Source organism: Dasypus novemcinctus, chromosome 1 (assembly GCF_030445035.2).
Source record: "Dasypus novemcinctus isolate mDasNov1 chromosome 1, mDasNov1.1.hap2, whole genome shotgun sequence".
Classification (NCBI taxonomy): Eukaryota; Metazoa; Chordata; class Mammalia; order Cingulata; family Dasypodidae; genus Dasypus; species Dasypus novemcinctus.
Genome location: NC_080673.1, coordinates 20,311,545 through 20,326,160, shown reverse-complemented (window position 1 = coordinate 20,326,160; position 14,616 = coordinate 20,311,545). Strand labels below are relative to the sequence as shown.

General features: G+C 37.9%; 1 protein-coding gene across 4 annotated transcripts in view; it reads left to right on the top strand.

Annotated features, from left to right (window-relative positions):
* CLCN3 (chloride voltage-gated channel 3) overlaps positions 1 to 14,616 on the top strand; it is a 116,560-nt gene that overhangs the window by 14,786 nt on the left and 87,158 nt on the right. For 2 of the 4 annotated variants that reach the window (XM_058309206.1, XM_058309122.1), the window contains exon 2: positions 10,020 to 10,195. The exons of the other annotated variants lie outside the window; for them this stretch is intronic. In XM_058309206.1, coding sequence (XP_058165189.1) covers positions 10,036 to 10,195 — 160 coding nt within the window. In that variant the 5' untranslated portion in view covers positions 10,020 to 10,035. The remainder of the gene's footprint in view (positions 1 to 10,019; positions 10,196 to 14,616) is intronic. 4 annotated transcript variants of the gene reach the window in all.

Here is a 14,616-nt window from a genome sequence, read left to right as displayed (position 1 = left end):
AGACTTATTTTATATCTATAGTAATCAAGACTGTGTTATTGATATAGATTATAGACACATAGATCAATGGAATACAACAGAGAACCTTGAAATAGACTCCATGCAAATATACATGTATTAGTCAGCCAAAGCGGTGCTCATGCAAAACCAGAAGCCTGTTGGCTTTTATAAAGGGGATTTATTTGGGGTAGGAGCTTACAGATGCCAAGCTATAAAGCATAACTTGCTTCCCTCACCAAAGTCCTATTTTCACGTGTTGGAGCAAGATGGCTGCCGACATATGCGAGGGTTCAGGCTTCCTGGATTCCTCTCTTCCCAGGGCTTGCTTCTTCCTGGGCTCAGGGTTCCTCTCTTCCTGGGGCTTGCTTCTCTTTCCTCTGTGTGCTTATTTTCCAGGGTTCTAGCTTAAGACTTAAGCATCAAACTCCAACATTAAAAACCCTTCTACTCTTTCCCTTGCCATGCCTTTTATCTGTGAGTCCCACCCACCAAGGGGTGGGGACTCAACTCCCTATTGACTTGGCCCAGTCAAAGCACTAATCATAATTTAATCAGGCCCAGATACAGACCAGTTTACAAACAAAATCCAGTATCTGTTTTTGGAATTCATAACTCTATCAAACTGCTACAATACCCAACTTTTTTTTTCTCTTTTTTTTTCCTTTTAATTGAGCACTTATTCACACCATTTTCTCTCTTTGCTGTTACTCCAATATTAGTAGGTCCCTATCTCTCAAGAACATTACATTTGCAATGACTGAGATAGAACACAGGGCCCCAAACTAGGGCTTTTGGAATAACAAGGAATAGTGATAACAACCTTTCAGGTCACTTAGAAAGAATTGTGAATCAGACAGTCGAAATCTCAACCATCCAAATGTGCAAAACCTAGAGTTAAGTGTAAAAATGGAAACCAAAATATCAGAAATGAAGTTTTAATAACTTCACAGTATGTTCTCATATACAAAAGGCGAAAATGGTTTTTAAGAAATAAGTATCTGATAATCTGGCCTAGTCTATTAGGAATGACTCCACTCTGGCATTCCTACCCCTCTGCCAGATGGCTCCCTCATCTGTTTGCTCATTGTTTTTACTTGCTGTTTGTGCTTGTTGTCTGATTGTTTTTTTTCGTTAGGAGGCACCAGGAAGTGAACCCGGAATCTCCTATGTGGGAGGCAGGTACTCAACTGCTTGAGTCACATCTGCTCCCTGCTCACTTGTGGGTTCTTTTGCTCATTGTCTTGCTCGTTGTTTTTTGCTCATTGTTTGCTTGTTGTTCCTGCTCAATGTCTGCTTGTTGTTTATCTTCTTTAGGAGGACCAGGAACTGTACCTGGGACCTCCCATGTGGGAGGCAGACACCCAACTGCTCGAGCCACATCTGCTCCCCACTCTGGCATTTTTATTTTTTAAAAAAGATTTATTTATATATTTATTTATTTCTCTCCCTTCCCGGCCCCCCACCCCCCAGTTGTCTGCTCTCTGTGTTCACTCGCTGTGTGTTCTTCTCTGACCGCTTCCATCCTTAGCAGCACCGGGAATCTGTGTTTCTTTTTGTTGCATCATCTTGTTGTGTCATTTCTCTGTGTGTGCAGCACCATTCCTGAGCAGGCTGCACTTTCTTTCGCGCTGGGCAGCTCTCCTTACGGGGCGCACTCCCTGCGCGTGGGGCTCCCCTACACGGGGGACACCCCTGCGTGGCAGGGCACTCCTTGCACGCATCAGCACTGCACATGGGCCAGCTCCACACGGGTCAAGGAGGCCCGGGGTTTGAACCACGGACCTCCCATGTGGTAGGTGGACACCCTAACCACTGGGCCAAGTCTGCTTCCCAACTCTGGCATTTTTAAAAGGAAGATCTTTTTGTTTACTTTCCCAAAGGGTTATGAAATATACTAAAAGGAATATAAGGGATCAGAAAAAATCAGCTCACACACAAGAAACTCTTGTGTGATGATTTGTGGTTGCTAAGAATATTCAGCACATTAATTCAAAGTGGCAAAACTCAAGGCAGTCTGGGAAAAGAGAATAAAAAATGGTAACTACATTTGTCGATAGGTTTATGTGGGGCACACATGCATAAAACCCCTAACTTTTTCTGTTTTTGTCAAGGGGCCAAGAGCTTGATCATCAGAATAAGTTATTTTGTATGTTACAGCGCACAGAAAAACAGAAGGAAAGACACGTTTTTGGTGAGCAACCAAAAGGCATTTTGCAAAAGGCCCATATTAATCTGAAATGGAAGGCCTGGAAAGCAGTGCCTTATGGCCTTCTTTAGCGTGACCCCTCCTCTTCTTTGGTTGTGGTGGGCCCAGCAGGAGCTACTTCCTCTAGACCTTCTGCTGCCTTCATTTCTTCCTTTTCCTCCTTATCCTCATGGGGATAGAGGTCCAGGTACTTCTGCATGCATTCCTGCATGGCCCCCTACTGGTATACAGAGTCTGACTCCTTGTTATCCTCTATGCTGTTGTGGAAGCAGAAAGGGCCACTGGCCATCCCCCCAAAGCAGGGGCATTTCCAGTTAATGTCTCCATTTGTATCAATTTGTACTACTTGAATGGCTTGTTGGGGTCATTGGCTACCAGCTCTGCATTGCTTGGAGTTTTCATGTTCCTCTTTGGTTACAAATATGATTTTATCCTTCCTTCTTGCTGGCAGTAGGCCAATGTTGCAGCCTGGAGCTCCGACCTTGCAGCGGAAGTGGTGGTGGTGGCTGCTGCCCACTGTGACCTCTCCTCAGGTTTACCCAACTGATTTTGACAAAGATGTAAAAGCGATTCAATGGAGGAAAAATAGCTTTTTAAATATATGGTCTGGAGCAATTGGACATCCATAGGAAAACAACAACCACCACCACCCAAAAAACAAAAGTTAGATTCTTGACCTAAGTCTCCCACCTCATAGAAAAATTAACCCAAGATGGGTCATGGATTCAAATGGAAAATATAAACACTATAAAACTTCTGGAATAAAGGAGAAGAAAATCTCTGGGATCTAGGACTAGGCAAAGAGTTCTTAGACATTACACTACAAGCACAGTCTAGAAGGAAAAATTGATAACCTGGACTTAATAAAATTAAAAATATTACTGTGAGAAATACCTATTAAGTGTATGAAAAGGCAAGCTACAGAATGGAAGAAAATGCTAGTAAATCACATATCTGACCAAGGGCTAGTATCTAGAATTGGAAAGAACTTTCGAAACTCAACAGTAAAAAAAAAAAAATCCAATTAGAAAATGGGCAAAAGATATGAACAGATATGATGAAGAGATATTTCACCAAAGAGGATATATAGATGGCACATAAGGATATTCAACAACATTAGATATTAGGGAAGTGCAAAAAACCACAATGTGGTATCATTACCCACCTCTCAGGATGGCCAAAATAAAAGTAGTGACAGCATTGAAAGCTGGCAAAGATATGGAGAATCTGTATTATTCATACATTGCTGGTGAGAATGTAAAATAGTACAGCTGCTTGTGAAGTGAGTTGCTGTGTGGTTCAGAGTGGGAACACTCTGTGGTTCACCCTCAGGCACAACAGAAACTTTCGGCAAATGACTGCTTTGTTACTTACAGAGCACAAGGGTTCTGAAAGGACAGGGGAAGAGTTCCCATCGTGGCCAGTCTCCTAGGGATGCCAACTGCTTGGGTCAGGGTCAGTGGATAAGCAGCTCGGCACGTCTTGCTTCACATTGGAGATGAGAGACCCTTGCTGTTTGAGTGTTTTGAGCATTTATACACCCCAATGGGAGAGGGCCCTGCCGCTGAGCAAGAGTCATTATCAAAGCAACCTTTGTGCAGGTTTCCTTCCCTGTGAGGCAGCTGAGGCTGCTTGTTCGGGTCAAAGGTACATTAGGCCTAAGGCCTCCTGTGGCTGAGGAATGGAAACACTGAAATGTCTGTACCCAAAGAAATGGAGATGGGGTAGGTGAGGGCTGGGAGATGGCTCCTAGGTATGTCCTTGACTTCTTTATCACTACTCTGGAAAAGTTTGGTAATTACTTAAAAACTAAACATGCAACTGCCATATGGCTCAGCCATTGTGCTTTTTTCCAGAGAAATTAAGATTTATGTTGTGTATGAGTATTCATAGCAGTTTTATTCATAATAGCCACAACCTAGAAATAACCCAGATGCTCTTCAATGGGTGAATGATTAAACAAACTGTGGCATACCCATGTCTTGGAATACTATTCAGCAATAAAAAAGAGAACCTGGATCAATTTCTGGAGAATTAGGCTGTATGAAAAATGCCAATCTGTAAAGATTACAACTGTATGATTCCATTTATACCTATAAAATATTCTTTTTAAAATTCATTATTTTCTTATTTCTCTCCCTCCCCCCCCATTGTCTGCTCTCTGTGTCCATTCGCTGTGGTGCTTTCTTCTGTGTCCGCTTGCATTCTTGTCAGCGGCACCAGGAATCTGTGTCTCTTTTTGTTGTGTCATCTTGCTGTGTCAGCTCTCCATGTGTGTAGTGCCACTCCTGGGCAGGTTGCCCTTTTTTCGTGCGGGGTGGCTCTCCTTGCAGGGTGCACTCCTTGCACGTGGGGCTTCCCTACGTGGGGGACACTCCTGCGTGACATGGCACTCCTTGCTTGCATCAGCACTGTGTGTGGGCCAGCTCACCACACAGGACAGGTGGCCCTAGGTGTGGACCCAGGACCTCCCGTGTGGTAGGCAGATGCTCTATTAGTGAGCCAAATCCGCTTCCCTATAATATGTTCTTTAAATGACAAAATTGTAGAAAATGGAGAACAGATTTTCACTTGCCAGGGATTAAGAAGAAGGTGGGGACTGGAGGGAAGTAGGTGAGGCTATAAAAGAGCAAGCCAGGGGATCACTGTCCTTTTGGAAATGTTCTGGATCTTGACTATATCAATGTCGATATCCTGGTTGTGATATTGTACTACAGTATTGCAAAATGTTACCATTGGTGGCAACTGGGTAAATAATATGTGCAGTCTCTCTGTTACTTGTTACAACAACTGCATGCGGAACTAGTCACCTCAAAATAAAAAAATTATTTTTCAGTATTAATTGAAACTTTAATTGAACACCTAATGTATGACAGGTGCTGTGCTACCTATTAAATATGCAGCGTTGAGCAAAATTGTCACAGTACCAGATCACATGAAACATTCTAGGAGGGAAGACATATTAATCAAGTAATCACATAAATAAATGTAAAATCATAATTGTGACTTGTGCTATAAAAGATATAATATTTCTAACCGCTAATAATGAGAAAATTTGGCATAACCAAGGGAGATTTAACTTAGGTTTTAAGTAGGTCAGGGAGGCTTTCCTTACTAAATGTACCGCTTTGGGCAAGTTGTTCAAACTTTTTGTGCCTCAGTTTTCTCATCTATTAAATGGTGATGATAATAGTATCTAAGCTCTAGGTCATGATTATATTAAAAGATTTAATATTTGTAAAGTGCTTAGGATATTACCTAGCATAGAGTAAGCTCTGCTTAGGATTTAGTTTGATAAGTAACATAAAGGGATACTTGATGTGAGGTCTGAAGAATGTGTAGAAGAGTTAAATAGATGAAGAGAAGAGGGTGTGTTCCCAGCACAGGAATCCACAAGGACCCTAGGTCGGGAACAAGGAAAGAGCCTGGTGGGAGTGAGATGTTGAAAGATGAATGAGTCTGGAGTACAGCAAGTACATACTACAAAATGAAGCTGGTGAAGTAGGTGGAAGCCAGAGCACATTGGGCTTTGTCTAACATGTGAAAGAGTTTGTCTCCTGAGAGCTGTAGGAAATGATTAAAATATTTTAATAAACGGGATGAGGAGGGATTACTGATCAGACTTGCTGCTTTGTTGAAAAGACCATTCTGGTTTCAGTGTGGAGATCACGTTGTGGGTGTGTGTGTGGTTCTTTATTTTTTCAAATATACAGAATTTCAGCTGCTGTGTTATGGAAATAACCTTTTGTGTGCAAGCCTGGGACTTAACAGATTTAACACTGATACCCAGATTATTTTTTACCGTTATATTTCCTTTTGCTGCTATAGAATTTTAAATATTTTTTGGCAGCACTGTTCAATAAAAATGTATGTGCGGCAAATGCAGGCCACTTCTGTAATTTTAAATTTTCTAGTAGCCACATTTAAGAAAGGTAAAAGAGAAACTGGTGAAATTCATTTTAATAATATATTTTGTTTGACAAATCTAAAATATTGCAACATGCAATCAATATAAAAATTGTCAATGAAATACTTGACATTCTTTTTTGTATTGTCTTAGAAATCCTGTGAATATTTTATATTTATAATACATCTCAATTTGGACTAGCCACATTTCAAGGACTCAATTGCCGTATTTGGCTAATGGCTTCTTTCTGTAACAGTCCAGCTTTGTAGGTTTCTGGGTTAATAAGACAAATAGTTTTTTGCTTGCTTTTGTTTTTAAGGTATTGAATTTATGGAAATAGTGCAGATCTAAGTTTGATTAATTTATTTGGAACAGAGTGGGTGCTTTTGTTTTAAAGAAAGTGCTGGAGTCCAGATGTCTCAGGAAAGGCGTTAGTGAAATTAATTTTTTAATAGTTTGTAAGAGTTAAGTTTTTAATTATCACTTAATGTTTTTTGAGGAACTTTTAGGGATGAAATAGAGATAATGTGTTGAAACTTCCTGATTGAGGAGGTCCCAGTACACTGAATGTTTTAATTGTTTTGGAGAGATTTCTCAGTGCTGTGTAGCCTCTAGCTGACAGTCACTGATGTATGTTTTCAAGAGTATTAGCATCATGTGAAGAAGTGAAGAACACAGTGCCTGTATTATTTTTTTAAAACATTCTTTTTTAACTTTTTTTCCCCATATAATAAACTTTAAAGAGGTTTTAGATTACAGAAAAGTTACATTGAAAGTATAAGGGATTCCCATATACCCTCCTCCTTCCCTCCCACGTCTTCTTCTATTCATATCTTAGAATAATGTGATACTTTTGTTAAAATTGATGCATAGATATTGAAGCATTGCTCCTAACCAAGATCTATAGTTTACATTTGTGGTTTATACTTAATGCTCTAAAAAGGCCCTATGTCCACCTATTATTCTTTCTCCCTCCCCTCAGAACCTCTGGTAACCACTGTCTTTATATCAGTGTTACATGTTCTTACATTACTACAAAAATAATGTTTACTGTTTACTTTGTCCCTGATTGCATAACCCCCTTATGTTTGTTCATACCAAACTTGAGGATTTTGGGATGGTAATGCCTGCTCTGCTTTAGGTTGAGAAAGGGCTTAGATCTTTTGGGGCAGATGGAAAGAACTGTTTTGCTTGCAGTTGTAGGTACTCTGTTTTTGGGGATGGGGGTTGTCCATCATCATCATTTTGTTCATTGTGCTGGTCGAGTCTGATGAACTGGAGAGAAGGTATTGGCTGCAACTCTGCTGAGATTCAGGGCTCAACTGACATGTGAGCAGACCAAAGATTTAAGTCTCTGGGACATATATTTAATGGGTATAGTGCCAACTATAGGTTCAAATAAAAGGGGTAGAAGCATCGTGTAGGGAAATTTTAAATGAATCTAACTCTGTTACATTGGGGTAGTAGGTTGTCATATATTCTGAGGTAAGGCCCACTGAGGTATGCTGATTTCTTGGGGTTGTGTGCCTTTCCTGTAGGGTCTGGCTGTCTTTAGAGCCCTCAAGAGCACTTCCTTTGGTGGCTTTGTTCACAGTGGAAGTTGGTGAGATCTGTCTGAGACATGTATCCTCTAGAATGACCTCCCAACTCATTTTAAAATCTCTTAGCCTTTTTTTTTTTTTTTTAATATATTTTAAATTTATTTTTAAAAGATAGACTACGCAAAATGTTACACAAAAAATATAAGGGATTCCCATATTCTCCACTCCCCACATTCCTACTTTTCCCCACATTAGCAACTTCTTTCATTAGTGTGGTATATTCATTGCAATTGATGAACACATTTTGAAAAAAAAAAAGAATTGATGAAATACAGTGGGGCACATGTGGTAAGATGTGGTAATATGCAGTTACAAGTTAAAGGTTATGCAATTATAAAACATAGTATTGGAATCAAAGAAATAAGTTTCAGATATTTGTCTCTAGCTACTTTAAAAGTTAATATACATCAAGGCCGTGATGACAGTGAGTGAGTCAGTCTACATTATACTAAAAGTAAGAAAACATCTATATAATAATTCAGTGACTATAGTTGTTCGTTAATTCTCAATACTTGGTTTCACTCCCACTCTTGGGAGATGTTCTTATATCTCACATAAAGAAAGTGGTTCTGTAAAAAAATAGATACATAAAATAAAATAAAATCTCTTAACCATAAAAACTCTTTAGTATTTATTATTTCCCTTTTTTGGTCAAGGTTGCTTGTATTCTTTGCAAAATATTGCCTTGTGTGCTTTGATACCTCAATATTAAAATGATTCTCAACCTATTAATGCTAATTTTTAAAAAAACTCTTTTGGCTATTTACTCAGTAATATAGCCAAAGTATTTAATTCAGTTTCTTCTATGACACCACAAAACTCTTAGCATGAACAATTATTTTCATACCTTTCTATTTTAACATTAGATATACTTAAATGTAAAACTCTTACTTTAATTAATACATTCTGGGAAATCTCAGTATAATAGGATGTCTGATAGAGGTAATTCTAAAGCAATAAAATTGCAAAGCAGTAACTGTTAAGTTTTTCTTTGTATTTTATGTGCTAGTTTTGGCTAGTCCCCCAAGACCAGATTAATTTTATTGTGGAGAGGGATTTCTCTTTTTGATTTTATTGATTGAATAAACAATTTAACATTTACTACCATAGTGTGTAGTACAAGCCATTGTGCCAGATACTGAGAATATAGAGGCACCCTCAAGGAATCTCAGCTTTTCCAAAGTGGTCTTAAGTTAGGAAATTTATATAATAATTCTGTTAAGAAGATCGTTATTATCAGTATAATTTTGTTTTTCTAAAAAGAACTGTAAAACTTTATAAGTAATTTTTAATTATTATATCTCTTAGATTTTTTTCCACATACAGAATGAAAATTTACTGAGAGCAAGAAATTGTCTTTAAAAAGTCCAAGTTGTCAGTATAGTTTGAATTAGTGTACGCTTAATTCCATTCTTTATCTTTTATTTTCTGTATGTACTTATTATGACATATCTAATAAGTCTTGTTTTAAAGTCTTATGACTTTGTATCTTTCAAATTCTACAAATGTTTTTACTAATTTTTTTTTACTAATTTTACCACACTTATTGTTGAATTCTCATTTTGATATTGAACAAATAGGTAGACATTTTTAAGAAAACATGCTATTTACAAGCAATATTATTTTTAGAATATTGTTAATAAGAACAATGAAAACAAATGCTTCTTTGAAAAAATGAAAATTCTTACCTATTATCATATTTTCCATGGATGATGGGCGTTGAAGACTTAAATTTGAAAATGGTGAAAGGAGAATGAAATTAATATTAAAAACTTTTTAATAAGTATTAATTTTAAGAAATAGGTACTTACACCTGGTAAAATATTAAAAAGGGACGAAGGGTTATACAATAAAACATTTCCTTTTAGCCTTGAAACTTCAGCTGCCCTTTTCACTTCCCTGTGGGCAACTATTGGTACCACTTGGTTGGAAATCCTTCCAGAGATAGTCTATACGTGTATAAGCAGTTATGTACTACATACCCTTTTCCTTTTTGAAAAAACAAACAAAAAACCCAGCCACATAAATGGTGGCATAGTATAAACACTTGTCTGCACTTTATGTTTTTTAACTCAGCTGTTGATCTTGGAGGTTGTTTTATACTGCTACATGAAAATAGTCTTCATACAGCTGCATAGTGAGAATAGAATTATTAAATCACTCTCCCAACACTTTACGTGATAGTTGGCTATTAGTATTTTTTTTAAATACAGAGATCAGTTAAGTTTCCTTTTGTGATATTAAACTAGCTAATTTTTATTACATGTTGGGAAAATGTTAAATCCGTTTTTTTCCCTTTCCTCAGATAATCAGACAACTAAATGGAGTCTGAGCAGCTGTTCCATAGAGGCTACTATAGAAACAGCTACAACAGTATAACAAGTGCAAGTAGTGATGAGGAACTTTTAGATGGAGCAGGTGTTATTATGGACTTTCAAACTTCTGAAGATGACAATTTGTTAGATGGTGACACAGCAGTTGGTAAGTTTGGCAGTACAACTCTTTAATATTTTTAGTCATGAATACCTACTAATAAAGTTGTATGTTTTACTGAATTGAATTTTTTGGTAATCTTTTTAGTTTAAATATAACATAATACAGAAGAATACATAAATCATTAAATCCTATGTGTGGAAACTGATCAATTTCTACAAAAGGAAAACACTCATGTTAACTACCCCTTAGATCAAGAAATAAAACATTACCAGTACCGCAGAATACTTCTCCCTTGTTTCCTCCTCCAGTGCCATAGGTTTTGCAGGTATTTGAACTTTGTATAAATGGAACCATACGTCTGTGTTGTTGGATGGAGCAATAGCTTATTTTCACAACTATTATTTCACCATGTAAATATGCTACAATTTGTTCATTCTACTGTTGATGGACATTTTTCCAGAACTTGGCTTGTAATAGTAATGCTGTTAATTTTCATGTATGTATAATTCAGTGCACACATGTGTACAATTCTGTGAATGTATACTGCAGAATGGGTATGTATATCTCTGCTTCACCAGATACTGCCAAAGAGACTTCCAAAGTGTTTGTTCCATGACCATTCCTACCAGTGGTGCGTGAGATTTCTAGTTACTCCATATCTTCATCAATCCCTGATAGTATCAGTTTTTAAAATTTTGCCATTTCAGTGTATATATGATAGTCTTTCACTGTGGTTTTAATTTACATATACCAAATGGTTTTTAAGTTTAAATGTCTTTTTGTATGTTTATTGACTTCTTGGATTGCCTCTTTTAAAGTGCTTATTCAAACCCTATGCTTATTTCATAAAAGTTCTTTATAGATTCTGATTATGAGTCTCTTATGAAATATATGTATTGTAAATATCTTCTCTCACTCTGTGGTATGCTCTTTCACTCTTAATGGAATCTTGATGAAGCTAATTCATCAATTTTAATGAAATCCAGTTAATTTTTTTTTTATTCTTCATATTTTTTATGTTCCATTTAAGAAATCTTATCCTATCTCAAGGTCATGAAGCTGTTCTCCTACATTTTCTTCTAGAAGTTTTATTTTTATCTTCTACATTTAGATTTATACTCTATCTGTAATTGAGTTTTGCATATGGTATGCGTTAAGGACCAGATTCATTTTGTTCCCACATGGTTAACTAGTTGACCCAGCACTGTTCATTGAAAAAACCATCCTTTCACTAATCCACTGCTTGTCATTTATAGAGTGACTGTTTTTGTGTAAATGATCTGTTTCTGGACTTCCTACTATATATTACATTGGAATATTTGTCCATCCTTAAGCCAAACCCAGCATATATATGCTTTGTCTTTGTCTTTTATTGACCTGTTAGGTCATTTACATTTAATGTAATCATCTATAAACTTGGATTCACATCTACCATCTTCCTTTTTGTTTTCTATTTGTCTCATCTCTTTCCTCCCCTTCTTTCTAATCCCCTGATACTTTGTCTTAATTTTTGTTAAGTGATTATTCTAGAGTTTATAATATATTCCCTTGACTTATTAGTTTGACCGTAAATTAGTACTTTTACCACTTCATGGAATATCCCCTCCTGCTCTCTTATGCCATTGGTGTCCTCTATTTCAATTCTACATTATTTTCAATGGTACAAGACATTAATAATTGTTGTTTTGTACAGTCAATATTTATTTAGATTTAACCACATCTTTACTCTTTCCATTGTTCTTCATTTTATACTACATTTCCATGCTTGTCTCTTAGATAGTTATCCTTCTGCCCAAAGGACTGTCATTAGTATTTCTTTTAATGACCATCTTCTGGTAATAAATGCAGTCAGTTGAACACTGGGACAAAGTCATGTTGGACATCATATAAAAAAATTGTAGAAGTACTGAACTTTGGATGATGATATCTTCACCAGCATGGTCAGTCAGTCAGTCAGTCTATCTACCTACCTAAATAACTACCTATTTATTTTCTTTCTTTTTTTTTTAACTGTTTAATTTCCGGCCATTTGGCTTTTTAAAAATTTTATTTTTTTATTTCTCTCCCCTTCTCCCACCCCTCCTCTCCCGCCCTGTTGTCTGCTCTTTGTGTCCATTTATTTTCTGATAGGCAGATGATCTAGGAGCAAATTATTTTGATCCCATCAAAGACTAAGGTAATTTGCGACTGGGTTTCAGTCTCTGAGGATTTGTCTCTTTTTCAGTTTACTTTTATTTTTAGGTCATAGTCCTCAAAGATTTCGGTGGAAAGTCTAGGATGTTTACCAAGACTCCTCCTTTTGGTGGGAATGAAATTCAGTTTTTGTCTGAATTCAGTTTTGTCTCCCTAGGCTCTTGTGACTGTCGACAACTCTGCTTAGCCTTTAGTCTCTTACCCACTGCTTTTTTTAAAAACTTGGCTTCACAGTCTCTTGTCTATTCAGTTCAGGAACTGTAGATTATTTTGAGGGGAGAAGCAGCATGGAATGAGCTACTGCGTCTAATTTCTCCAGGATATTGGTTTTCTGAAGTCCACATTGCCTTGGTGGTTCCGATTTTTGTGTCTTGACCCCATGAGACTGCCAGAAGCTCTCAGTCTTCCCTTTCTGCTGGACCTCAGTCACCCTGTGTTATGAATCAGGAAATTACTCAAGGACAAAAGTGGTAGAGACTGCTGAACTTCCCTCTCTATGTTTTACTTCATTTCTGGATCTTATCACCTCAAAATCTGGCTGCCTTTGATGTGGTCTGATTTCTTTCTTTCTTTGTATTCGGCTTTTATTCTTTTTTTGTTGGGATGATAGATTTGATACAGGCTGGGAATGGAAGTCCCCAAAGTTGAATTTTAAAATACAATATTTTGCTGTTACTAATTGTTCTATGCTGTTTTCATCTTTGATGCTCTTTATCTAATTTTGATTACAAAGTTATGTACCAGATAAATGCATATATTTATGTTGAAAAATCAGGTGAAAGTTAAAGCATCCCCATTTTTTTCTGTGTTTAAATAGCTCCTTAGACCTTTATGTGAGGCAGAAAATTGACTCAGGGAAGTAGAAGGGCAGTTGGAAGAAGAAGAGTGTCTCGTAAGTAGGATTGGAAAGGGATGCTTGCAGCTTGTGATAGGGTAAAATGGAATAGTAGAAAGAAGAGTTGGTACGGAAATTCCATAGGGAGGTAATGGCATCTCTTGCATATCTCCCATATCTTCAGACTGGCTAATGTGAGGAGGTGTCTTTTTTTTGGTTATTTATTGCTTCTTAATAAACTACTTTAAAACTTAGTGACTTAAAACAATAATAATTCATTATTTTTTCATAGTGCTGGGCTTACTGGGCACTTATTCTGCTTCATATGGTTTCTGTCAGCTGGAGTGCTATGACATGTAGAAGGTCTAAAATAATTTCACTCACTTGGCTGGGTCTCTTCCATTTGGAACTCTCCATCTGGCTGCTTGAGCATCCTTATAATATGGTGATCTTAGGGCAGTCAGACTTCTAACATGGCAGTTGGTTTCTAAGATGATGTGTTCCAAATGTACAAAAGCAGAAGCTATAGATGTCTTTTTATTTATTTATTTATTTATCTATTTATTTATTTAATTTATTCCACCCCCCACCCCCCGCCCCCAGTTGTCTGTTCTCTGTGTCTATTTGCTGCATCTTCTTCTTTGTCTGTTTCTGTGTTGTCAGCGGCACAGGAATCTGTGTTTCTTTTTGTTGCGTCATCTTATTGTGTCAGCTCTCTTGTGTGTGCAGCACCATTCTTGGGCAGGCTGCACTTTCTTTTGCGCTGGGCAACTCTTCTTACGGGGCATGCTCCTTGCGCGTGGGGCTCCCCTACGCGGGGGACACCCCTGCATGGCAGGGCACTCCTTGTGCGCATCAGCACTGTGCATGGGCCAGTTCCACATGGGTCAAGGAGGCCCAGGGTTTGAACTGCGGACCTCCCATGTGGTAGACGGATGCCCTAACCACTGGGCCAAGTCCACCGCCTGTAGATGTCTTTAAAGTTCAGCCCTGAAATTACCCATAATCTTCTGCTACATTCCTTTGGTCAAAAAACAGTCACAGGCTCCTGCTCTCATCAAGATGGCCCAGTGGGATGCTTCAGGACTTCAACCTCCTCCCCCCAGAAACTTTGAACAACCAGTAATAATGAGCAGAAACAATTAAAGAACTGCAGTAATAGGGAGAGCTCTGAATGAAGAAAAAGACTTCTTAAAAGCACCCAGGTTGGCCCCTCCACCATCCCCTCACCAGCTTGGCATAGAATTGACCTGTGCTTCCAGTGTAGTTCCCTGGTTGCAGTTCCAGAGGGAGCAGAGTGACCTTTGTGCAGTTCTGGGAGCATATATGTCTGGCCCAGGCTGTCTGGTGGTGGCCTGAAGGACTTTATATCCCAGAACTTGCCCTGCATGTAGAAAAGAGCTCTCTTGCAGAATGCTTTGGGAGAGCTATCAAGTTG